At 42.6% G+C, this 26,423-nt stretch overlaps 1 protein-coding gene across 1 annotated transcript in view; it reads left to right on the top strand.

Annotated features, from left to right (window-relative positions):
* PCNX2 (pecanex 2) overlaps window positions 1–26,423 on the top strand; it is a 108,851-nt gene that overhangs the window by 63,091 nt on the left and 19,337 nt on the right. The window contains exons 23-27 of the mRNA XM_083605958.1: window positions 4,488–4,598; window positions 6,771–6,898; window positions 16,860–16,918; window positions 21,159–21,374; window positions 23,247–23,500. Of these exons, the coding sequence (XP_083462084.1) occupies window positions 4,488–4,598; window positions 6,771–6,898; window positions 16,860–16,918; window positions 21,159–21,374; window positions 23,247–23,500 (768 nt within the window). The remainder of the gene's footprint in view (window positions 1–4,487; window positions 4,599–6,770; window positions 6,899–16,859; window positions 16,919–21,158; window positions 21,375–23,246; window positions 23,501–26,423) is intronic.

Below are 26,423 nucleotides of genomic sequence, written 5' to 3'. Positions count from 1 at the left end.
GCAAGGGAAGGGGTATCCCTTCCTCCTCATCTGTGACTGCCCCCCACGCCCCAAATTGTCCAACTGCTGTAATTAGGCTTGAAATAAAGCTTTCTGTTGTAGCCAATGGAAGGAAGCCTAATTACAGTGTATGGGGCATTTGCTGTGTGGGCGGGTCACAGCTGGGGAGGGGAGAGCCCCCCCAACCCCCATTGCAATTAGGCTTAAATAGCCTTCTATTGACTACAAAATAAAGCTTATTTCAAGCCTAATTTGAGCAAGAGAAGGCAGTGGGCACCTGTGGGCCCCAAGGAAGGGCCTCTGCAGACTTCTGAACACCTGCAAGCGCCACATTGGTGACCCATGTATGTAATTAATGTAGTCCAGTGAGGATGCAAATCAACCTCACTGCTCACAGGGCATTGCTTTCCACAGCCACTTTCCTCCCGCTATTAGCTCCTTGTAGCTGCTTTTGGATGTGCTACTGCATACTGGAACATCCAGTTCAGTAAACTGGTTGGGAGCCCTGCCCCCAGAACCAAAATTAAAATGGTGCATAAAGGTATTGGTAGGGCTGTGCATGGATGATGCATTTTGGCTGTGATCCAGGATTAGAAATAGCCATACAACATGTAGGGAACTGAGACTGATTGAAATAGTGGAGGATAATTGCCCGTTAGTTATTTACTGGGAGGCTCTGCTTTCCTTTGGACCACATCAGTGAGGGCGAGAAGGTAGGTCTTGTTATCTGGGCAGCCCAGGTTCTCCGTGCGCAATGCCCAGGCCTGCACCCCAGGAAAGTTACTTCAGTGTTGCTAGCACAGCAGTTTGACTTCATCCCAGATTTTTCACCCCATTTTCCCTTGAGACGGATGAATGCCAACAGCACATTCCCTGCGCCCACTGTTTCTTCTCTGGAAATACCCTTCATGCCACTACTTTGCATGATTGCAATGGTTGTTTATTAGAGACCGGTGAACTTTAAGTTTGCCATGGGAAATTGCTGGTGTTCACATCCCCCTACAGACAGATAACAAAAGTGGAACCAAGTTGTCCAAAAGAATTAAGCCCAACAACTCACACTTCACAAACTGCAATAATCTATCTTGCCTGGTGAGTGGTGTCTCTTGAATACACATAGAGAGTCTGATAAGTTCCACTTGGATTATTTCATCATACAACAACCCAGTGTTGTAAAGATATGTTCAGTGATAGGACAGAAATCCGCTGGCCTTTTTATTCTGATAAGCAACATAATCACCTGAAATCCAAAACATTTGTTGAAAAGGTCTTTGATATCTCAGTCTGAAATGTTTTATATGTTCAGTTGAACCCTTGTCCTTTGGCAATATGTGTGCTTGGCTCCGATTAAGGTCAAAACCTGTCAAAATTTCTTATGAAGAACGTTACAAAATGAATCTGTCAACTTAATCTGCTCAGCACAAGACCACCTGCTGGGCTTCTCCTTGAGGTTGTAATGAAACTTCCTCATCTGCAAGAAAAATGGACTGTTCTTCATTTATGGAAAGCTCTTTGATACAACTGAGCCTTTTATGAATGGTATGGGGAGGAAGGCCATTTTTAAAAATCGCCCCCTTTTTCCTGCAGTTCCTTGCAACACCTCCCATACTATTCTGGAAGTTCCTCCAGGCCTCTGGAGGCTGGATCAAATGGGGGCGGGACATAGGGGGCTGAGAAGAGGAGGGAAAATGGGTGGAAATCACTTTTCCCCTTTCCTTCATGGAAGTCTCCAGAGGATTAAAGAGCTCTCCATGAATGGAAGGTTACTACTGGATACAACTATTTACTGATAGCAGAATTGAAACAAATTAAGGGGAAGAGTTATAAAGCTTTTAAGTTCAGAGACAAGATTCACTTGAATGACATTCTGTATAGAAAAATAGGTGAAAGCATAAACAGAAGCTAAGATGTACACAAGTCATAAATGACTTTCAGTGTTAATGGGAAGTTAGATTTGTAGAAAAGAAATTGCACTTCAATGAGGAAATCTTTATCATCGGCAACATGTAAGTCCCCCAGCTCTGCCAATTTTCTCCAAAGATGCAGAAAGATTGCTCAAAACATTCATGAGCAATGCACATTAAGGGAGATAAACACAAATTAGTCTGCAAATGGGCAAAATATTATCTCTAATTGGATGCACATAAAAGAAAAGTATTATAATTCCAATTCAACAGTGGAAGCAGTAAGATGTTTCAAAATAGGTAACCGACAGTTATATGGTTATAACAGGGCTATGAATCTGGGGGTCTCAAATGCGGCATTAAAGCACCCCAAGCTCTGTGATTACAAAGCTCAAATACTGCAGCAGATAACAAGTTTTGCAAATTGGGCAGATTCACATAATGCTTCTGAATTTTCATGATTCACACACTTTGCATAGTTGCACAGTTTGCTCAAAGAGCCTAGCTGACTTGGTGATTTTGAGTGCTCTGCTCCGAATGTAGAGTTTTGTGAAAAAGCAAGGGATGGGGATAGAAAGGGATAGAACGGGATTGTGCACAAAATTACTTTCAATGTTTGGTGACTTTTTCATTGGTTAGTCTGGATGGACAGGCACAGTGAAGCAGTTGTCAGTATTCAGCCAGACTTCCAGATTTATCAGACCATTTTGAAAAAGGAAAAAAAACCTAATAAAAAATAAGTCAAGGCAGCGTGCAACTGTGGGAGTGGGGTGTATGGTAGAACTGCATCTTCATTTACTCTGAGTGAAGGGTCACATTCCTTTTTTGGGGGGTGTCTTTGCAAACTAGGGGACCCGGGTGGCACTGTGGGTTGAACCACAGAGCCTAGGGCTTGCCGATCAGAAGGTCGGCGGTTTGAATCCCCATGATGGGGTGAGCTCCTGTTGTTCGGTCCCTGCTCCTGCCAACCTAGCAGTTCGAAAGCACGTCAAAGTGCAAGTAGATAAATAGGTACCGCTCAGGCGGGAAGGTAAACGGCGTTTCCGTGCGCTGCTCTGGTTCGCCAGAAGTGGCTTAGTCATGCTGACTGCATGACCCGGAAGCTGTACGCTGGCTCCCTCGGCCAATAAAGCGAGATGAGCGCTGCAACCCCAGAGTTGGTCACAACTGGACCTAATGGTCAGGGGTCCCTTTACCTTTACCTTTTGCAAACCAGAGGAGGTCAGGGACACCATACACACGGCAGCCACTCATACACCACAACCTAGTCTATTGACTACAATATAATGTTTCTTTTAATCTGAACTTTGGAGAGGGGGCCATGTGGGTGCCAGGGAAGGCCTCTGTAGGCACATATGTGCCCACAAGTGCTATGTTGGGGACCCTTGGTCTTGGCAGTCAAAGCAGAAACTACCATAACTGAAAGTAATCTTCAAAAATGGCTGCGTGAATCACCCCACTGAAAAAGACAATCGACTGGATGTGTTTCTCCCTTTGCCTCTGAAAGATGTACTTCATCTGGAACCATGCCCTGATGTCATAACTCACAGCATTATAATGTCTGGTTATGGAGCAAGTTGCCCTGCATGTTACAGAGGGGCAGAGGAAAAGATGCAACCTGGAGCTGCTCCCTTGGGCAGTAGCTCCTTTACCTGTTGTGACCTCACCTTCCTCCCTAAGAGCATGGAACACAAAGAAGTCCCTCACACATTTAGCCATTCTATTTATATATCTTCGTTTTATTTTAGGAAAATTCTCTTCTTCTTCTTCTTCTTCTTCTTCTTCTTCTTCTTCTTCTTCTTCTTCTTCTTCCCCTTCCCCTTCCCCTTCCCCTTCCCCTTCCCCTTCCCCTTCCCCTTCCCACATTTGTGATGGGGAACAGCATCTTGGCTAGAAAGCTCATTTTTCTACAGAGAAAAATCTGGTGGATTTATCTGGTAGATGTGTTCTGTGTGCCATATGGCTATCCTGACCACTCACGTCCCCGATGCCTGAAAGATCGCCTACAGACCCTCTTGAGTGCTGAGATCAGCAGAGGGGGCTCTCTTGGTAGTTCCTCCACCCTCAGGGGCTTGGAGGGCAGGTGGCAGCCCTGGGGAGGGCATTCTCTGTGCTGGCCCCAAAGATGTGAAACTCCCAGCAGAGGTGCACAAGACACCTTCATTATAGAGCTTATGGATAATGCTGAAGATGTCCCACTTTACATTGGCTTTTGACATCAGAGATGTATGTTTTCAGGACCCAACTTTTTATGATTGCAAGTTGTTTTAAATTGTTTTTAATATTGTGTTTAATGCTGTAACCGGCTCTCAGACCTTGGGGTGAAGGGCAGGTAATTAATAATAATACTGATTGATTGATTGATTGATTGATTGAGTAAATATTGTGTTAAAATAAAAATTCCACTTCACTTTCTATATGAACTGAATACCAACAATCCAAGAGGTAGTATAATTGTAATATAGGTACGTGGACATTGCGTGTTGTATAGGATATATATGGTAAAATGCTTTCCTTCTTTCTTTTTAAAAAAAGTGCTTTTCACATACGCTGTCATAACTTTTCTGACTCTTTTGCTTTCAGCTGTGGGACCTCCTGCAAAAGTTGCAGTTCATTCTGACCTATATTGCTCCTTGGCAGATTGCTTGGGGCTCTTCGTTCCATGTATTTGCTCAGCTCTTTGCAATACCTCATATCCTTTTTAGTGTACCTGCTATTTTGTTCTGCATTCAGAGGGTTAAGGAAAGCAGGGTGTTCTTGGGCAATTTATATTAAGAAAAGTATATTTTTTTATGTTAAAGTTTTGAAAAAAAAGTATGGATATTCCCACAGGGAGAAAATGCAATATTAAAAAAGATCCTTTGAACAATACTTTGAAAAGTGGGATATAAATTATTAAACGGATAAAAATAAGAAAAAGCAATGAGTTGAGAAATGTATTTCATTATTGCTTGTGACATTATTACTTCTTCGGTGAGGTGTGTAACTTAAAGTCTGTTTTGCTTCAGAAGGCACTCTAGTATGTAGGCAAGAATGGCTAAAATGTATTGTTGGCTCTCGGACAGATAAGGAAATTGGACAGTGACTCTTAGACTTTCCAAGACTCTCTGGGAATCTTTGCTAATCTCATCACTCTGATACGACATTTTCAGAAATGGAAGCCCTACTAGTGGCACTGCCTCTATGTCATTAATTGGGAATAGAGAAAGTGACTGAACTACAGAGATCAGATTAGCAATAATTATTGTTGTTGTTATGATGAATGTTACGTTTTTGTGGTGAAGTCGTGAAAGTCTGTTCGCTGGATTGTTGCTGGGGTCCTGCTGGTCTTAAAGATGTAGGCCAGGCATAGGCAAACTCGGCCCTCCAGATGTTTTGGTACTACAACTCCCATCATCCCTAGCTAACAGGGCCAGTGGTCAGGGATGATGGGAATTGTAGTCTCAAAACATCTGGAGGGCCGAGTTTGATGCCTGGTGTAGGCCTTCTTTTTCCCAAGGTCATCCATTTGCTTATTGGCATGAGACCTCTTACGTTTTTTCTCCCTGTTTATTATAGAGGAATATATGCATGGATTGAGTGCCTCCATTGCCTTTGAGTGTGCATAGATATTTTTGTAATGCTTTTGATTTTGAAGTAGTCTTTAGGAGGCTTCCTCGACCCCTCTTCTTTGGTTTCTCTACCTTTCTTGCTCCTTGCACGTACTCCACAGTGATGACTTTCTGTCCTTCCAAGCCAGTATGAATCACGAGTCCACAATATTATGGCAACTGAACTTTGTTGACACTTCCTTCATCCCCATATCCTCTCCATTGGGTTTGAGAGGCTCTGAGGGCAACTCATCTCACATAATCACTAATAGGCACAGACATCATTATATAGCATCCTCTCAATAAATTTAAGGAGCTGCAGATATATGCTTGATAAGTATTTACTAAAACGGCAGATAACATCAAACGTTTGATTAATTAGGCCTTAGGAGAAAAGCTGAAATATGATTATTACTTCAATTACCAACAAAACATGTCTCTCCCATATCAGTCTCTGCAGGCACTGTATGTAACCTTCCAACAGTTTGGCTTCACCCCCAAAAGCACACTGCTGAGACAGACGGATAAAAAAAAGAAATCATTAGCATATTAGTTATTTGTGACAGTAGAAGTTGCTCATATATGACAGATTAAGAAGAAATGTTAGACACATTTCAATACAGGACCCTGAATTAATTCAAGTGACAAATAGCCCAATCTATTATTCATTTATTTATTATTTATTGCATTTATATTCCATCTTTTAATACAAAGATTTCAAGGTTCTTCCTCTCCTCATTTAATTCCCACAACTGTTTGAGGTAGGTTAGGCTGAGAGGTAAGGCACAAGGGAGCTTCATGGCCAAGTGAGAATTTGAACCCGGGTCTCTCAGGACCTCGCCAACACTGCACCACACTGACTCTGTAGCCAAAGTAAAAAAAAAAAGAAAAACACTTCAAAGTACAGTACTGTTGATTTCAATGAGGCAGTTATGCATATATTTAGAGCTCTATCATTGAACTCAGTCAGACCTAAAAGGGCTTAGCTTCAGCTAAAACGTTCTTCCAATTGGCATTCGAAGCCCAGGGACACTGAAAGTTTGGATAAATGTCAGTAATCTTGTCCATAGCATAACATTCACTGGGGACAAATGATAGACACACAACTAAGTCAGGTAAGTTTGAATGATGGTGACTCTCATCTTTTCCGTGAGACTTCCTTGCTTCTGCCTCTTTGTGGAGAAAGTTAGTAAGATAAATAGGTCAGAAAGTGCCCGAAGGACAGCATAAAAGGCAGCGACTTCATCTGTGTTACCTTAACTTGAAATTTTCAGATTCGGCAATGCTCTTCTTTCAGACTCTGGCCACTGCAATCTTTTCTACTCCGCTGAGTCCATTTCTCGGGAGTGTCATCTTTCTCACATCATACGCCAGACCAGTGAAGTTCTGGGAAAGGAATTACAAGTAAGGCAAAGTGTTATACATCTGTTTACTTTATTGTTAAATGTTTTTTGGAGCTTTCGAAAGCTTTCCTTCTATGCTTAACAGTTCCCACAGCTTTTCTGTGGACCTTGAAGATTGCTCTGCTTATTTTGCTACCGTTCCCGGGTATGTTGCACCAGTGGCTGTTTGGTAGAATGTTAGTCATTTTGGAAAATAAATGTATTTAAACAATCATCAGAGTGGAGTTGTCACAACCCATTTACTGGGCAGAGAGGGCAAAAAAACCCCCAAAAAACTACGGGAGTAAATCATAACTGCCTCAAATGTCAACAGCTATTGATTCAGCAGCCACAGTTAGAAACTAAATCATTTCGGCCTTTGGGCAGCAGAAGTCAAAATGGATTAATACAATTTATGTTAGCCAGTTAATGTTCTGTCAGATAAGTGGTGCTGGGTGGGCAGCAAAGCTCTCACCTTTAAGGCTGAGTCTGTTAGAGCCAAACTACACATTACATGCAGTCATGTGTAAGGAAACCCTAACAGTTTACTTCTTCGCTGAAAAGCAATGTCAGCATCGGGGGGTGGGGCAGGGTGATGATTTTCCAATCATTTTCTCACTTGTTTTTTCTTTTGGGGGGCAGTAGAGAGAGCAGGTTGCAGCAGCTCTCCTCCCCCCCCCCCCACTGCTATTCTCCCCAGCTCCAGGGTTCCAAGTACCATATTTTTTGCTCTATAAGACTCACCTTTCCCCTCCTAAAAAGTAAGGGGAAATGTGTGTGCGTCTTATGGAGTGAATGCAGGCTGCGCAGCTATCACAGAAGCCAGAACAGCAAGAGGGATCGCTGCTTTCACTGCACAGCGATCCCTCTTGTTGTTCTGGCTTCTGAGATTCAGAATATTTTTTTTCTTGTTTTCCTCCTCCAAAAACTAGGTGCGTCTTATGGTCTGGTGCGTCTTATAGAGCGAAAAATATGGTACATATTTGCAGCACCCTTCTGAAGCCCAGCCAGGGTGGTAGGGAGCCATAGAACTGAAGTCAGACAGGCAGGGTACAAATAATAAAATTATTATTAATCAGCAAGAAGGGAATGGAAATGGGATGGCACCCAGGGCTGGATTTAGGTTTGATGAGGCCCTAAGCTACTGAAGGTAATGGGGCCCTTTATATGTCCAGCTGTCCTTTGTCAGCAACAAATTGTCGCTGTTTTTTTGTTGAATATATGCTCTATGGTAATTTATGGACCTAATAGGTATCGAAAGCCATTTGCACATAACAAAATATGCATTTTATCAAAGTAATTGTTGAAAAGTCCATGCAGAATGCAGGTACCCGAAATGAGCAAACCAGTGATATTTTTGGGAGCAGATTAGCAGGCGGGGCCCATTACTTACAGCATAGGAGCCTACACAACACAAAACACTGTTGCTGTATGTAGGTTTTATTTTATTTGTTTTTTATCTTATATTGTGGAAATGTACATCCAGTTTTTTCCCCTTTAATTTTTTTGGGGGCCCCAAGAGAGTAGTTTTTCTTTTTCTAATAAGAAAAACAGCTTCAGAATTTTGTTACACACACTTTTGGGCAACATGCAACTTGCAACCACTCTGCTGCGTATAGAATCATAGAATCATAGAGTTCCAAGTGCATTTCACATGCCACAAAGCCATCAACATAAACTCAGTTCTATGCCCCTAATATGTGCTGGTAGCCTTTCTAATGGTATTATAGCTGGAACGCATAGTAGAATAGTTGTGGCCCACTTGCTAAGCATGCCATGTCGCTATAGGTACACTGGCAAACGCCACTGTGTGCCTTCAGAAAAATCCTAGCAATAGGATCAAAATGGCAATAAACAGAAGCGCTTTTATTTTTCTTGCTTTTCATTCTTCCTTCCTTCCTCATGAAAGGTATACTATAAAAATGCTTGCTACACATATGCATGCCATATGGAAACATCTTGTGTGAAATGAATGCAAGTTGCACAAGAGGAAGGCTGTCATTTTCTGCAAACTCCCATTTCAAGCAGGGTTGTAGGGTTTAGTTGATTGATTGGCCAGATTTATTAATTTTGAATAAACCTTTTATGTTATTTTTAATTTACGTACCTATATAATCCCCAATGGTGGGTGCCATCTAAGGAGAGGCATTTGTACGGGTCTTTCATACTCTGACATATTCACGCATCACCTTAATCCAAAGAGAATTCTTTCATTTTCAGAATCCACGTGCAGATTTATGCAAGTTCAATAAATTAATTAATCCATCAAAACTTATTCAATTAATTAAGATATATTTAATTGGATGGCAGCCCTCATGTCAAGGGATTTATTCAAGAGACATTCCTGATGGCTTGCATTCTGTGCCTGCAATGATTTCAGTTGATCACATGTACACGCACGTGTGGACATAATGTCAATCACAGCCTACAAGAACAAGTCATTCATTTTGAATTGCTTCCTGCTCCAGCGTAAAGAATCATTGCCCCACATATTCATTCCTGGCAGCTTGAGACAGAAAGAAAGAATCAAGACTCTAGTTACATAATCAGGATAAGTCAGGTCAGATCTCCAGAGCCTTCTCTCTCCTCCTCTCTTCCCAGTGAGCTGCAAGCGCTGTGATATCCCCAAACTCTGAAGATACCAGCAGGGTCTGTTTTTCTCCACCTCCTATTCCTCAAATGTCCACCTAATAAGAGCAATAACGTTTGGTTTTTGTGGTTTTAGGGAACAGAAGCAACTATACGTGTGTGACTATGAATGGGTAGGGGAAAGGCTAAAGTGAGTTGTACAAGTTGTGTATTTACTTGAGACAATTCTTGATTTTTCAGGAAAGAGTTTCAGAATCTATTGTTCAGTGCCAATAATTTTTAACACAACAGGGAACAACTGTTCGACCCTATAGAGTGAGATCACATCTTAGAGAGGGTTCGGTTCTGGGCAGAGTGCATGCACGCAAAATCATGTATAGGCCAGAACCTCAGACTCCCTGGGATTGCCGCCCTCCAGTCCAGCCAGGGCCCTAGAAAACTCCCTCTCTCTTCCCCCTTTGGTAGCTCTTAAAGCTCACTGCAGGGCACTGCTTCTCTCCCATCTTCCAAACACAAGTCAGGAGGTCTCCACTCCACTCGGACATTCCTTGAGAGCCTTTCTCCCTGGTTCCCCACTTGAGAGGTCTGTCCCCCAAGAACCCCAGAGGCTGCAGCCAAAAGCATAAAACTGCATTTGTGTTAAGCAAGATGCATGTAAGATGTGATCACACTGTATACAAAGAACAAATGCATGCTCTGAGTACCAACTCTTTTCTTTCATCGCCACAACGGCACCACTCACGTACAAGTGGGAAGGATCAACATGATTGTCGAAATCCAAAGCTTTGCAGAGGTATAACAAATATAAGGGGACAACACCCCCCCAAAAAACCAACCCAATGCGGACTGAGATGGAAGAGCCTCCATGCTTGCTTTACGGTAAAAATAAAAGCACAGAGAGATGTAGTGAGGGACCCTTCATATCAAATCCACTTTAAGCCTGAAGGAAGAATCAGTTCCCAATCTGATACTCCACAGAGTATCTAGCAATAAATGTGATACTTTGCCATGCTAGGTTGGTGAATTATGGACTTTAAAACATTATCTATAACCTTTCCAGGATTAATGATAATCTTTATTCAGCAACATCATAGAATGATAAAGTTGGGAAGACAGTGATCTCATCTATCTGCTTTCTTCAAAACACAGAATCAATCTCTGTCCTCCCAATGCATGCAGATAGAGCAGGCATAGGCAAATTCCGGCCCTCCAGATGTTTGGGACTACAATTCCTATCATCCCTAGCTAACAGGACCAGTGGTCAGGGATGATGGGAATTGTAGTCCCAAACATCTGGAGGGCCGGAGTTTGCCTATGCCTGAGATAGAGCATAGTGTGCCAGATCAGATGAAGAAGACTGGAATCTTCCATCTCAGAAAATACCTGAAAAGAAATGGTTTCTGATGATTCCAAAAAGTGAGCCAAGCCAAGCCACACTTTGCAAGCAAATGCAACATTTTAGGAGTAGACATAGAACCACAAATCTGCCATCTTAGACCACCCAGTTATGGGTGTCCAAGCACCCATAACTGTCACTGAATTTGCTTGGAGATAAAATCACTTGTTTTCCTTGCAGAACACCTGCATTTTAAATTTAGGCTTATTTTCTAAATGTTGCAGTCCTTGCAAAATGAACCAACAGCAAATACATTGTGCCCAAGAAATACACCCAATGTTGGTCCCTTGTTGGTGATGAAATCATCCCCGAGTGGGAAAATGTTGTGATCTGTCATTAATTTCTCAGCACAGTCCCTTGACTGATCTAACTGGATTCTTGCTTTCTTCCTTCTCGTGCATTTAACATGAGCCCCACTCCCCTGCCCTCAGTTTGTTCTTGGCTTCTATCTTCATCTAGCTATTCCTTTTGTTTCCTTAATTTATTTTTATCCACATGCTGTTAAAGAATTTTCTCTTTTACATCTGCTTTGATGTCAGCTTTTTATATTTCCTATTAAATTGTTCTTTGTTATTTAATCATTTCCAGACTTGTTTAGCCACTTTTCTTCGCCACAATATGCTGCTCTACAGCATATGTAAAAATGGCCACGATCCAGCTTGCTGTGTGAGGGACAGGATATGGAGGCCATATATGTGAAGCAGCCATATTCTGCAAGCTACTAGAAAAGAGATGTGTGGCGATCAGTGAGGCTTGTCTGTTCCTCCTCTTTTCTGTCACTTTTAGTTCCTGCTCAGCACTGTCAATCACAAGCTCAGCCAAAACCCTCTGCTTCTTTCCATGTGGCACAGAAGAACACAGTGCCCATTCTTTGAATAGACTCTTGCTCTTGGAATAAGTGTCCTGAGATGGGTACCTAGATCAGTAGATGACCCCATGTAGCAAATGTAATGCTCATGGTGCAAGACACAATTTAATTTCAACAACAGGACACTGCTGAATGAACTGGTGTAGATGATCCATGAGTCTTCTCCCGGGGTGAGGGGTGTGGGTTTTTTTTTGTGGGAGCAGGAAATGGAGACAAAGCTGTTTGTCCTACATAGAAAGCTAAAGGGAATTACATTTCTATCCTGTTGGAGACTGTGCAAGTGAATGAGCCTTTAATGTCTGGGCAGATGTTGGGTCATTTATCAGCATTGCTGAAGTATAGATGGGGGCAGAGTTGGCAAATTAATTTGTTGCAGGTTCTGATTCTTCTGTTCCCACTCTCTCTCATAGGTTTGTTTGTTTGCTGTTGTCATTGCTAGTATTTACCTGTTTTATTTACGGGTCAGCGTGTAAATAAGTCCATGCCTCATGCCCAAAACTTGTAAGGAATGACATATCATTGTCCAGGATAGGCTTTAGATCCTTGATGATATGTTGGAGTGGAGTTGAAGGAGACAGCCAGTAGTGTGGTCCCCCCCCCTTTGTTTTATGTTTCTGTCCCATGGTAGATTATTCCTAGGTTCCAGCCTGACCTTATTGAGCTGTTTTGTCACTTTATTGGGTGAGTACTATACTTTAATAAAGACACGGGTGGCGCTGTGGTCTAAACCACAGAGCCTCTTGGGCTTGCCGATCAGAAGGTCAGCGGTTTGAATCCCCGCTATGGGGTGAGCTCCTGTTGCTCGGTCCCTGCTCCTGCCAACCTAGCAGTTCAAAAGCACGTCAGAGTGCAAATGGATAAATAGGTACCGCTCCGGCAGGTAGGTAAATGGCATTTCTGTGTGCTGCTCTGGTTTTGCCAGAAGCAGCCTGTCTGTGGACAAACGCTGGCTCCCTTGGCCTATAGAACGAGATGAGCAACGCAACCCCAGAGTCGTCCAGGAGCTCTGAGCAGAGCCTGTATGCATCCCAGGCTCTGCTCAGCGCTCCCTTTCACAAGCCACGTGGAGTGTGTGTGTGGCTCTTCGGGGTTTTTCCCTGAGGAGGGAGAAGGATAGCCCATCACTGATGGGCTGCCCTTCTCCCTCCTCGGGGAAAAGCCCCCAAGAGCCACACACACTCTCTGCATGGCTCTTTAAAGGGAGCGTGGCTCTTGGGGGCTTTTGTGGGAGGTGGGGGAAGTGAGAGAGTCTCGCTCTGTCACTTCCCCCTCCTCCCGCAAGAGCCACGCGCTCGGCTATCCCTGGCTTTTGCGGGAGGTGGGGGAAGGGGCAGAGCCGCGTGAAGCCTCCACAGGGCAGCGGGATGAAGGCTCCCCGCTGCCCTGCAGAGGCTTTGCGCCACTAAAGCAAAAGCGAAAACAGCTAGAGGGAGTGCTGCGCAGTGCTCTCTCTAGCTGTTCTGGCTTCTGGGGTAGCCCGCGAAGCCTCCATAGGGCAGCGGGGAGCCTTCATCTGTCTTGCCTCTTAGTAAGTGGCCACTATATAAAACAAACTCTGAACACTTCTTTGTTCCCTTAAAAAACAGCATCAGCCTTGAATCCAAGAGTCCCACGTTAGCATGTGTTACTTCCCCAGTATGGAGGCTGCTCTTTCCCCCTTATTTTTACAGCTGCTCAAATTATTACATCCTATAGGTAGGAGGAGTGAAAAGGAAATGGCAGTAAATCTCATTTAGTGTGTGGACACTTGAAAGCTTCGGCTGTATGTTCAAAACCTGACCTTGCCCCGGCTTTCAAAGAAACCCCGAACAGAACAGTAGCACTAGAACTATGCCTTTTATTGTTTTGTCTCTTCTAAAAGTAACAGATTCAGCAGTGCAATAAGGTGATTTCTTTCTTTCTTACGGGTTTGCTGAACCCCATGGAACAGTAGGCTGCTGCCCAAGCTCTGCATCGTGAGTGTGATGCCTCTCAGCTGTGGAGCTGCCACCAGGAATCTTGCACTCTTCCTTTTCAAGCCTCTTTCTTGCTTCTCTCCTTCCTTCCTGTTTCTAGTCTGTCCTTTCAAAAAGCATCTGTCAGTTTCTATTTTGGGGAATGGCACAGCTTGTGTTTGCTCTGGGGGTCTCCAGTGAATTGCTGCATAGTGTAACTAAATCAGTTAAGTGTCTCTAAAGAGGTTAGGATAGAACTGCCAGTTTTCCGTGCGTCGCAGTCCCAGCTTTCTCGCTATATTGAGGAGAAAACTGTAACAGGCCTCCAGCTGTTCAGGCATGCCCCAAACATTCTCCCAGTAATTATGATCTCGAAAGCAGACACTCAGAATGGTGCACTCTTAGGCAAAAGTGGACGTGAAGCCTTTTACTTCTCCTTTTTCCACAAAGTTGACATTTGTTTTGTTCCATTTTCCTGCTTTCCTCCCTGTGTTAGCAAAGTGGAGCAAAATTGCTGTGGCCAAGGTGGATCGCTCCTTGGGGCCAATTCAGAGTACCTCCTTCCTGGATTGTCTTTCGGCTCTGTCTTCCTGAATTGCATGGATACATATTACATTGGCCAGATGCACACATTCAACATAGGAAGCTGCCTTAAACTGAGTCAGGCCAATGGACCATTTTGCTCAGCATTGTCTACTCTATCTGGCAGCAGTGGCTGTCCAGGGTTTCTGGCAGGGGAACTTCCCAGCCTTACCTGGTGATTCCAGGGATCACACCTGGGCCTTCCAAGCCCCCATGCTTGACTCTTGTATGCTCAGCACTGAAACCACATGGGAAGCCAGGTATCTGTACTGTCTGCACCATCTAGCCATGGAAATATGAAAACCTTTGCCATGCTTCTTCGTGGTTAACATCTTACCATGTGATGGCCAAAAGAAGTGTCATGCTACTACCACAATGACTCAGAAATCCAGGAAAGTAGAGGGCAATGGCAATCCTCACTCAGCAGCTACAACAGGGAAACCTTTTTTCAGTTCAAGGGTCTGAAAGGGTACGCCAGGGCTACATGCAAGTGGTGGGCAAGGCAAGAGGCAAAAATTGGCACAGCAATGGATACAACTCTTACCTTTGTACAGTAGGCATGCAAGTCGGATATTTCTACAGACATTGAGCCCACACAATTAGATGTCACCTAGGTACTATAATTTAAACATGAAGCTTTAATATATGAGATGTACAGCTTCTGACAGGCCAGATGGCATGGCTCCATACTGATAATGCCACCCCTGTTGTGTGAACCAAAGGTACTGCATGTGAAGGCCTGGGCATCTGGTTCTTGCCTGGGCCCCTTGTGAGGCACTGCTTCTCTCCCCAATACACTCTGGCCTCTGCAGGTCACGTGAGTCACCCCAGCCATCGAGAAGAAGTGCTAGTGAGCAACTTCTAGCTGCTGGTGGGGACCTTCAGGGTCCCTGGACTCTCTTCCTAGGGTTATCGTTAAACTGGACTGAGACTGGACACTGAAATAGAGGGCTGCCCTCTGCAAAGTGAGGCATGCGGCTGCCCTTTTCCTCCCCAGATAACCACAACTGTCTCCCATATTCTGTTGACTTAAATATCTGAGTTTTGATCTGACATAGGACTAGATTTTTCTTTCTTCTCATCTATTTGGAGTGGCCTAAATGAGCCTTGGGGAACAAGAATTACATTTTGGCTAGTGGAATAAAAACGGGATACACGGTATTGCCACAAGAAAACAAACATACTGATAAAATGATGTGATTACATACATGCTGAACCTTTTCTGATCAGTCTTCACGGGCATTTAAAGAGGAAGAGGAAGCAGTGAAGTCATTTTAACAATTTAGCAGAGTCTTTCAGAACTAGTTAGCTCCCTGCTGAAGAGACTCTCACAATTTTCACATGCTCCTCTGGGCAAGCTCCAGAGGACCTGCACTCGGTTTGTGAGGAATAAGGCCACTCAGGAAGAAATTCAATTACTGAGCTAATTATCACCCTGGCTGAGTGGTAAGAACAAAATTTAAAGTAAGAAGCCACTGGAGAAAAGCTCCCATTGCCCAGTAGTCTCAAAAGTTCATTTTTAAAAGAGATCCTAGCTGACAGCTGAAAGCCCAAGGGTGAATGTGCAGCTGAGTCTGGGATACAGGATATTAGAATTTTAATACTGTACAGATTCTTGGAGCTTTTATCAAGTTGCAGCAATTCAGCTGCCATAATTGTGTGGAGATTTTAAAGTCCAAAATAGACTTTGCGGATGTCCCTTGGCTAAATTACTTCTGATTTCCACAACTTTAGGAGTGAAATAGTTTCTCTGTACTTTGGTTTTGCAACAGCTGTGTCATTTTAAACAGTTTTGAGAAGGCTGGGCTTGTGGTTAAAGAGGCAGATAAGAGCAACGTTCTAGGGTTATCTCATGTGTTATTCTAAAACTTTACAAAGCAGTTGTGTGAAACTCTTTGGGCCAACACAGATGAATCTGCCAGGAGGAAAAACATGCTGTTTCTAATGGGTTTATGGTGGTATCTCTTTTGTTTCAAGAAAGCTACCCTATATATATTGGATTTCCAATGATGTGGGAAGCAAGACTCTCAAATCTTTATAGAAACTTCTGATTGGCCATACCAACATTTTAACCATCTCCTCTCTATATATGTGTAAAAGTTTATAAAGAAGTACAGATCTCTAGATAATCCGGTACTGTTTATTTGGCAGCACATTCAAAATGCCCATGTCTTTTTCCTTCATGAATTGATGTGTCTTTATACAGAGGGTGTTTTAAAATATTATTTGTTTGGAGCAGATATATATTTATTGTTTGAATGTGGAAAGCTGGGAATACATTTATTTCAAACTTACCCACATTAAGTTATGAGGAATATTTTGAAGATGCAGGTGTCAACAGCATAATTGTGGTCAGTATGAGATCTAGTGTTTTAGATGGTTCATTGCATAAAATGGCTCGCTTTCTGGAACTGCCACCTGAAAGAACAAGGAATTCAGTCAGCACAGAAAGCCAGCACTGTTGGTTGATGTTAGAAGAATTTGGGTTGTGTGCAAATGAAACGCTGCACAATAATATTTTATGTGGACAAATTAATCCAGATCAGGAATCAATCACTTGTACAGAATAGAAATAGAAAACAGGGATAAACTGTAGGTATCTGTTTATTTCCAGCACAAAACGAGTGGACCATTCCAACACGAGACTGGCACTTCAGATTGAAAAGGGTGCAGGTAGGGGACAGAATTTATTTTGCTCAAATTTATAATGACAGATTGTTCAAAATACTGGATGTAATTGGGTTGGATCCAGGGAGACAACAGTAAATGAAATTCTGGCAGTGGTGCACACTGTTGTGGAAGATCTGTCAGAAGATTTTGCACAACACGGACTGGGCACAAGCATCTTGAAATAATTGTGCAAAACCTTGTGCACTAAGGGAAACTTTCAGTCCTGTTTTGTCACATTAGAAACTTGTTCTAAGTTGGAAAAAGCCTTTCTTCCTCTGAAGGAGACGGTCCACTTGCAGAAGGGAACCTCTGGATCCAACCCATTCTGTTTGTAGTTCAAAGCATAGTAATATTCTAATGGAAAAGGTTATTTCAGATTTTGAAATATTCGTGCTTTAAACAAGATTTTTGATGAATTTGTTTTCATTATGGAAGATTTATTTATTTATTATTATTATTATTTTTAAAAAGGGTTATCAAGCTGCAAATAAGCCTATTCACAGAAAACATTTTGGATGAGTATGTATAGTATCACAGCCATCTATCAATTTTGCTGGTGCAGGGAAATCCTATACTGATGTTATCTCTGTGCGTCACCCCCTCACACCAAAATCAAGCTTGTGCCTAATCTTGATGCCTAAGAGTACATCCTTATGAAGCTACAGATGCTCAGTGAAGTGCAGTAACTCTAGAGCAGGGTTTCCCATACCTGGGTCTTTAGCTGTTATTGGACTACAACTCCCATCATCCCTAGCTAACAGGACCAGTGGTCAGAGATGACGGGAATTGTAGTCCAAAAAACAGCTGGAGACCCAAATTTGGGAAATCCTGCTCTAGAGCAACCAGCAGCTAGATAGGAACATTTCAAGCTATGGCTTGAACAGGGGGGCAAATGCAAAAATGGTAAGTCTCCAAGAAGAGGTGGTTTTGATGGATGAAACTTGCTGAACCCTGTGAAGAAGCTGTAACAACCCCCTCATCTGCATCGCTATTAAAGACACAGGAGGCTTGTTGTCTTATGCTTCAGGTTATTATGGGCTGAATGAGAATCTGGCACAGATGATCCCTTCATCACTGCTGTTCCACCCCCCCACCCCCACCCCCAGTAGTCTAATTTCAAGTGTGCCAATACAAAGGGAGGTATTTTAAGAATCAGCACAGTTTTTGTGTGTGATTCCTGTAGTCAGTTGTGGCTTTAGAATCCTTTTCTTTTCTTTTCTTTTCTTTTCTGTGGCTAAGTCAGCCCAGCAGCCATATAATCAGCCTTCAGTGGGGATGTGCTGTGAGGATGTGCTGGAAAATCAGTAATCCAGATACCTAACATTGCCCTGCACTCTTAATTCATGTTTGATCTTCATCAGCATATTCAAAAGGGAACTTTGCTGAAAGTTTTTGACATCTACATTTCCAAGGACTTCAAGGACCTTGGGTAGCCTTTAAATAGAATATTTTGGTGGGCACTGATGCATGGGAGAAAATGGAAGCCCTGCCCGAGCCAAGCCATGTTAATTAGGCAAGAGAATTCAAGCTCACTGGCACTGTCAGTTAGACTGTGTGACACTGTTTTGGCACACATGGAAGATTTTGCTTCATTTCATTAATCATATTTCGTTTCTTGTTTTAATTTGCGTTTTAGCGCTCTGCATGCTACGAGTGCTTAGGTTTGCGAATTAGACTTCGCAATTCTCAAAGGACTGAACAGTCCAAAGTGTGGAGAAGCAGATGAGGAGTTGGACTTGGACCAGGGAAACCTAGGTTCAAAAATTCCTGCTTGGCCAAGAAACAAACCGGGTTGTTACAAGAATAACATGTCATAACTTGGAGGTTATATGCAAATAACTAAACCAACAATGCATTATTTACCACCTGTTTCATGCACCTCCCTACTCGGGATGAGCCACACGCCTGTTGCTTTCATACCCCAAAGTCGCTTCTGCATTAACTCCCCAGTCCAACCAGTCGTGATCAAAACAGGCCTACACGATCCCTTTAAGGTGCTTCCTTCTGTCTGAGGGACATATGCCAAGGAATAGAAAAATATTGGCAAACTTAATGTGGCGTGTGAACACAGGTGTGGACATCAGACCAGATTTCATAGTTGGTGTTGGGTGTGGTGCAATCAATTTCATCCATTTGATAAAAAAAAAAAACAACAACCCAAAATGGAAATAGCTTCATTAGGAGACACCAAAATCACATAGTAGTCAACTAGCATTTGGGTTTCACGAAATGCTTCCTCGGCCTTGTCTACAATTTACTGCAGATGAAGTTTCAACAGTGCCTTCTAACTGTGACAACTTTTTCTTCTCTCCTTCTGGCTCCTGTATTCCCCCACCTATTTTTAATGTTGAGCCTGAGGAAGATTTCTGTGATACCCATAACCTAGCTCACTGTTGTGCGATTTCTGGTTGGTCTCAATAAAACTGCACAATACTGTTCCCATTTGAATTCAAGGTCTGTAATGTGACTTAGGGTTTTCTTCCAATTTATTAAGGCAGTGGTGCCTCTGGTTGGTTATCTGTGACTAACAAAACTGAAATAGTAGAATCTGAAAGCCAGAATATCCATTGCTTTATTCATTGTCTTTTAACTGAAGCATTTATAGTCTGGTGGGTGCATGAAGTGCATTACATTTACTTATTAACTTTATTTTTCACAAGGTTACATCAGGGTCAAGCATTCTCAGCTAATGTTACTTAAAGCAGGCAATTCATGAGAGATTCTGGAAGCTACAGTTGTTATAATGAATCATAATGGCTGAGGTTCAAGACGCCAATGTGTCCATTGGCTTTGTTGTAGATCACTCTGCACAACACACTCTAGCAAGGGAATAATTAAATAAATGTGGAGAGTACTAAGTAAGACTGGGAGTCTTATTCCCCATTTTGTAAGACAGTGCTCCTCATACAGACTGTAAAGCACAATTATGAATGGGGTGCTTTCTACTCCAGTGAAGCTGCCTTTTTCTCATCAGAGACACAACATTCAAAACTGAGCAACTGGGCTAAAATTATGGAGGGAAAGGCTCCTCATATTTACTTATCCTCTGCTCTTCCTTGAAAGAGTCCAGAGTGCCTTACAGGTACGTGTGGTTCGCAGGCAGCTTATGGGACAGACCTGCAAACAGAGCAGTATCCTGTGCCTTCAGACCATTTATTTATTTTACTTATATCCCACTTCTTTTTCTCCAAGGAGCTCCAGGTGGTATACATGGTTTTCGCCTCTCCAGTTTATCCTCACAACAACCCTGTGAGGTAGGTTAGACTGAGAGGCAGGGATTGGCCCAATGTCACCCAGCGAGCCATGTGGTTGAGTGGGCATTTGAACCCTGGTCTCTCAGGTCCTATTATTCCGGAACCTAAGAAATATCCGGCGGTAGAAGCACACGTATGGTGACAATGATGGAGCTTTATTAAAGTTTTACCATATACAAACTGCCAATGCATTTCGGCGTTATTTCAAACAAACTTAAACATAAACAATAAAAATGAGACATTAAAAGCAATTAAACATACATTCATAGACACAGTATACTACATATGCAATAAGAAATAAGAAATATTGTGTATATCACCTCTATAAAACCTTGTCATACAGGAAGAGGTTTCATATCTAAATATCTAGCAATTAAGCTCCTCTTTTCTGTTTCATGGCACTCAAACCTCTGTACAATGAATATAAATCATTACATATTGCAATTTTAGAAGTTATTATGATCTATAATTTTGTGGCTTGTATAACAACCGTGCATCCAAGCATTTCAAGAGAGGGCAGCCGTGATCACAATTGCTTGCATATTCAGTAAAACTAAAGCAAATGCCTGCAAGTGTATCTCTCATGCCCTGACTTCTCACTATTTTCACACCCTCCCCAAGACCCTTTGCCAAAGTTTCTGACATTGTTGTTGTTATTATAATTATTCAAATTTCTATCTGGCCTTCTAAAGGAGCTTAGGACAGCAAACAACCAAGCAATAAAACCATACAAAATGAAATAAAAGTATATTTGAAGCATTAAAAAAAAATACAACCCAAAACAAACTTTAAAAGGTGTTCAGTGATACATGTGGTAAAGTGGGCCAACATTTAATGATGCCATGTGCTTCCAATATGATCATCATCATCTCCAAGGATGAGCTTCTGGTTGAGTAAGCAGTCAGAAAAACAGGACTCCTTTCTGAGTCTCCTGCTGGGTGATTTGTTGCTCATCCCTTTTACATTCTTTTGTGTTGTTGTGATTTTAGGAAATGACGATAACAACCTCAACTCCATCTTTTATGAGCACCTGACAAGATCTCTGCAGGAGTCTCTTTGTGGAGATTTGATACTTGGGCGCTGGGGAAACTACAGCTCTGGGGACTGTTTTATTTTGACATCAGATTACTTGAATGCCTTTGTTCACTTGATTGAAATCGGAAATGGTCTTGTCACTTTCCAACTCAGGGGGCTAGAATTCCGAGGTAAGCACCTGTGTAGCTCAAAGAATAAAAAGCTAGAAAGAGGAGTAAATTCACTTGCTAAGTGCCCTTCTCCTTAGTAAGCCATGTGTGCATTGCAAATCTGAATAGTGGCGTAAAATTCTCTATCTGGGTTGTTGCTACATCATCCAAAATTATTTGGGCACTGTTTCTGGGAAGAAAAGATGGTGCCCCCCACACCATTGGTTTAGTACTATCTGGTTTCTGTTCTAGCCATGCCCACTGCCAACATGTGACACACACACCCAGGCAACAGATTGTCCCCATTTCGTCTCCAGCCCTTAACTGCTTTCTTTATAAGTTTACCTGCTGCGGTACTCATGACAAGAGATCTTAGCAAGATGTTCCCAGTTCACTGCTTTTGGAAGAGTAATTTGTGGTATAGCAGTCAATCTTAATTGGTTAGAAAGAAAACAGTGTGAAGCTTAATGCTTTTTTGGTTCATGGAGGTCTGGGAAATTATATTTTGGTCTTGATGCACATGATACCTGCTGCTTTAGCCCCAAAAGCATAATTTGGAATTTAAATCAAAAAGCCAAACAGCAGACTTTTGCTTGCTATCCTAAGTGCAGTAATGCATTGCTATCATAGAAGAATTAGAGACAGAATGTGAAACTATTTATTAGTAAGTTGAATAAAACAATGTGGATTTCCCCCCCACCAAGTGCACAATAGACCAGTTTTAGTTAGTTAGTTTTGTTTTGTTTTAAAGGCCATAGGGTTGTATCTAATGCCACCTGTGCATCAGTGGAACAGACCTCCACTTGTGCACTGAGGATTTGGGGACTCTCCAGAGAAGATTTTAATGGTGCAGAGGGAAGATTCAGGGAAGCGGAGTTACTGCTGGAGTTCCATTGTGTGGAACTCCACACAACTCACGCAAAATAGGATTCCACTCCTATTTGGCCCACTGGTACATAAGACTTCAGCAAAGCTCATGTTCCAGGCAGGCATTTCCGGGCCCTAGAGGAGCGAGCATCAGCCCCAGCAGACCAGAAGCAGGTACATAGCTGGGGACAAGGTCTTGAGTTCCTTCTCCCTTTTCCAAACTCATTCATAGGCTCTTCAACCCTGTCTAGCACACCTGCCTCTTGGCATTTCTGATTTCATTCCAGGCAGGCAAAAGCACTCGCAGAGCAGAGCAGGTGAGAAGTGCGGCATGAAGAAAGTGGGCATGGCCCAGAGATGTGCCAAGGGGTCACATTCAGCCCCTAAGCCTGGGGTTCCTGTTCTAAACACTGTGCTGTACTGACTCTCATATGTGGCCAAAACGGCTGCAGTACCCTATGGCTTGCTGCTAATTGAATTCCATTGATTACTTAGGTAGAGGGAAGTCTACAGTTAGCATGTTATTTATAACAAATCTTGACTTTTATAGGCAAAGCACTATTACTTTTTTTTGGGGGGGGGTCCTGTTGCTGAACATGTCCCACCTGGGTATAACAGGTCTGTAAAAGCACTCTGGGTTTATCATTTAGATATTCCTTCCGAAAGCAAAGACTCTGGCATGCACTTCTAAATCCCTATCATTCTACATTTAATGTAAAGCATTTAGATATAATTAGGCTCCATATAATTTATGCCAGGCTGCCTAAAGCATAGAATTCAGCATATTTTACTTTATAAGGTGAAATCAACAGTCTGTACCTCACTGCTCTCTCTCGAGCACAGATTAATTGGCACATTTTATTCCATGCTGGAGCTCTCCCCTCCACCCCCCTCCCCTTCCCACTTGCCATTTATTAAGTATTTGAAGGAGCACCAAGTATTAGCCACAAACAGTTTCATTCGCATTGATCTCACCAGTAACTGCCATTGTGTCCTTCTGCTTTTCAATTATTACTACACTCCAAGGGACATATTGCCAACAAAGGGAGGTGGAGGCTATAACAGAAGGAGATGAGGACAACGAAGGCTGCTGCTGCTGCAAACCTGGACGCCTGCCTCACTTGCTGTCATGCAACGCAGCTTTTAACCTTCGGTGGCTGACCTGGGAGATAACACGGACTCAGTATATCCTGGAAGGCTATAGCATTATTGACAACAATGCTGCCACAATGCTCCAAGTGTTTGATCTGCGAAGAATACTCATCAGATATTACATCAAGGTAAAAGCGGTGTCTGTCAGTACCTCTGGGAAGAATGGTCTGTAATCTGGCAGCCCAAACCCTTGTGTGAACCAGAAGCAAATAAGTTTTGGGTGCATTGGCCCCTGCATGAATCACAACACTGTGCTCAGGGCCGGCCCACCCATGAGGCAAAGTAAGGCCATTTCCTCAGGTGGCAGAATCCACAGGGGCAGCAGGTCCCAGTGTAGAACTTTATCCACCCCACCCCTCTTGTTCCTGACATAGATCTTCACGGGGAGATGGCGTAGGGGGGGAGTGCCATTTTGTAGTTTGCCTCAAGTGGCAAAATGTCTTGGGCCGGCCCTGACTGTGCTACAACCTGTATAACCAAAAAACAAACCAACACAACAACCTCAGAATATAAAAAAACGTAAGTACAACCCTGCTAGATCAGACCAAAGGCCCATCTAGTCCATAATTCTGTTCTGACAGGGGCCAACCAGATATCTGGGGGAAGTCCACAAGCAGTCCTGAAGGCAAAAGCACTCTCCCCGCATGTGATTCCAGCAAACCAGTATTCACAGGTGCACTGCCTCTGATGTGGAGGCAGAACACAGCCGTTGATAGCTGTACCCTCCATGAACTGGTCTAATCAACAGACCCATCCCCTGGCTCCCATACAGGTGCAACACTGTGATGAAAACAAAACATGGTTATTTCCCCCCCCCCAAAACTGTATCTAGTGAATGCAAAGGGCTTTCACTAAAACAGCACCCACACAATGATGACCAGGCATTGTCACTGACCTGCCTTGCCAACACTTGCATCAAGGTCAAATGTCGGGCAATGGGCAGCAAACACAGCAAATGCCAGGCTATCACATTAAGCTATTGATGAACGGGATGCTGACAGGCATCTACAACAGCCATTTTCAATAGGATCAGGCAACTAGTCACAGATTTAGCAAAAGTAATAATTGCAAATTAGGTCATCACATTTTAGCTTTCAGTCATCATCTTTAAGAAAAGTGCTTGTGTTCCTTTCCTCTTAACCATGGAGAGAGTGGATGGAATTTATTGACTATTTTGATCAGTTGGTGATATTGACTAACAAAGATGAGCATCCAGCTGTGTTGGAGATGCGTTTCTTTATTTCATAAAATAAATCCTTGAGATAAATCACCCTTGTTGCAATGACTGCCAGAGAATGCATTGCTTCTTTCTCTGTGCTTGATGAATATTGAATTTAGTAAATGGGAGGCTGAGACTAAAATGAGGGATGTTTACAGTAATATCCTATGCGCACTGGGGCATTGGCCAATGTGGGGAACAGGATGCTGGACTAGGTATTTGATCTGATCCAGCAGAGCAGTTCTTATGATCTTAAGGACGGAGGTCTGAGAATAGCAGATACCAGACACTAAATGTAAGTAATAGCATGTGGTCTGAATATAATATGCACGATTCACTCAATAACTGACATTAGGCAACTGCCATCACTGTACCCTTTTAAGATGCCTACTGAAAACTTTTCTTTTTCAGCTGGCCTATTCAAACACATGATTTGGTTGCATCTGTCTTTAAATGTGTTTTAAAAAGTTTTGTGGTGTTTAATTGTTTTTAGATATTTGAACAGTTTTTAAATGTTTTGAATTTTATTTTAATTGCATTTTTATTACAGATGTGTTTACTGGGTTCCTTTGGGAGGAAGGGTGGGATATAAATTAAATAAATAAATGAAGAATAGGAAGTAGCCATTTCTGCACCACCACTCCTCCCCAAATCATATTAAATGCCTTTACACGTGCATTCCTGAGTAATACTCCAGTTTTTACATGCAAGGCACTGGTGCATACAAACCCAGGACCAGGTCCTGTGCAATACCTTGGCTATTTTAGCTTTAACCTAATCCAGAGATCAACAAAGATTATAACATGTCTCATTCTGGTCTTAATATGCCACACAGAGTACTTTTTGTTATGCGGGGATGGGGGGGGAGTACAAATGTTTTTAATAAATAACACTGGTGCTGGCTGAGCTTTGCAAGGTGTTGTCTCAGCAAAAGGACCAGAGTCACCCCAAGGCTGCCAAGGCTCTAGCCTATTGAGAGAGCTGTCTAAAACTGTTAAAGGGCCCATAGCTTACACTACAGTGCAATAATCATCCTCAGACTATGAGGATGCAGGGAGAGCCAGGTCTTCAGGCTGGGATGCTGCAGAAGGGTCATCTGAGGGCTCCCTCCCTCCAAGATGGGATGACTTGTGCATCATCTGAATCTGAGCCCTCCGCAGGATGACCCTGGGAACCTGATGTAGGGTACATGACGGATACTGGAGTTAAGGATTAGACATCTGTACAATCTAAGACAAATGGAAAGTTTTCACTATTCTGCTTTTATCATTCTGAAGTGTAGGAACATGTTTATGCACAAGCTGTATTTAAAATTAATCAAGGAGGCTGGAATACATTGAATCAAAAGAGAAGGAGAATTAGAGGTTAAAGACCTAATACTAGAAATCAGGAATTTCTTTTGAGGAAAGCATGCTGCTATGTAAACATGCTGGAATAGCAGAATTAGCATCTAGTTTCAAAATATTTAATTTTACATTATCATATGCTTGAAGATTTCACATTTATCTTTTAAACAATGCTAGCAGTTGGCTTTTTGAATTGATTCTCTCTCTTTTTGTCCAACTTGCCATTCAATTGACAGCCGGGGGGGGGGAGGTGGAGGAGACTATTTCTCCACATAAAAAGAATTTCTGCTCTCCTCTAATAAAGTGGGTCAGTTCCTATAGCCTTTCTGCATATATTTGAAATAATTTCCTGCCTGGTTACTGCCGGTTATTTATTCCCCCAGTGCCTACACATTCGCTTTTCAATTTATTCCTTAAAAAAATATCTTAAAAGAATAAGTCTGCTGCTGTCTTTGTGTGTGTGTGTGTGTGTGTGTTTTGAGTTCC

Source organism: Podarcis filfolensis (assembly GCF_964270895.1).
Source record: "Podarcis filfolensis genome assembly, chromosome: 3".
NCBI classification, from domain to species: domain Eukaryota; kingdom Metazoa; phylum Chordata; class Lepidosauria; order Squamata; family Lacertidae; genus Podarcis; species Podarcis filfolensis.
Note: the sequence above shows the minus strand (reverse complement) of the source record. Positions and strands in the feature narration are given on the sequence as shown.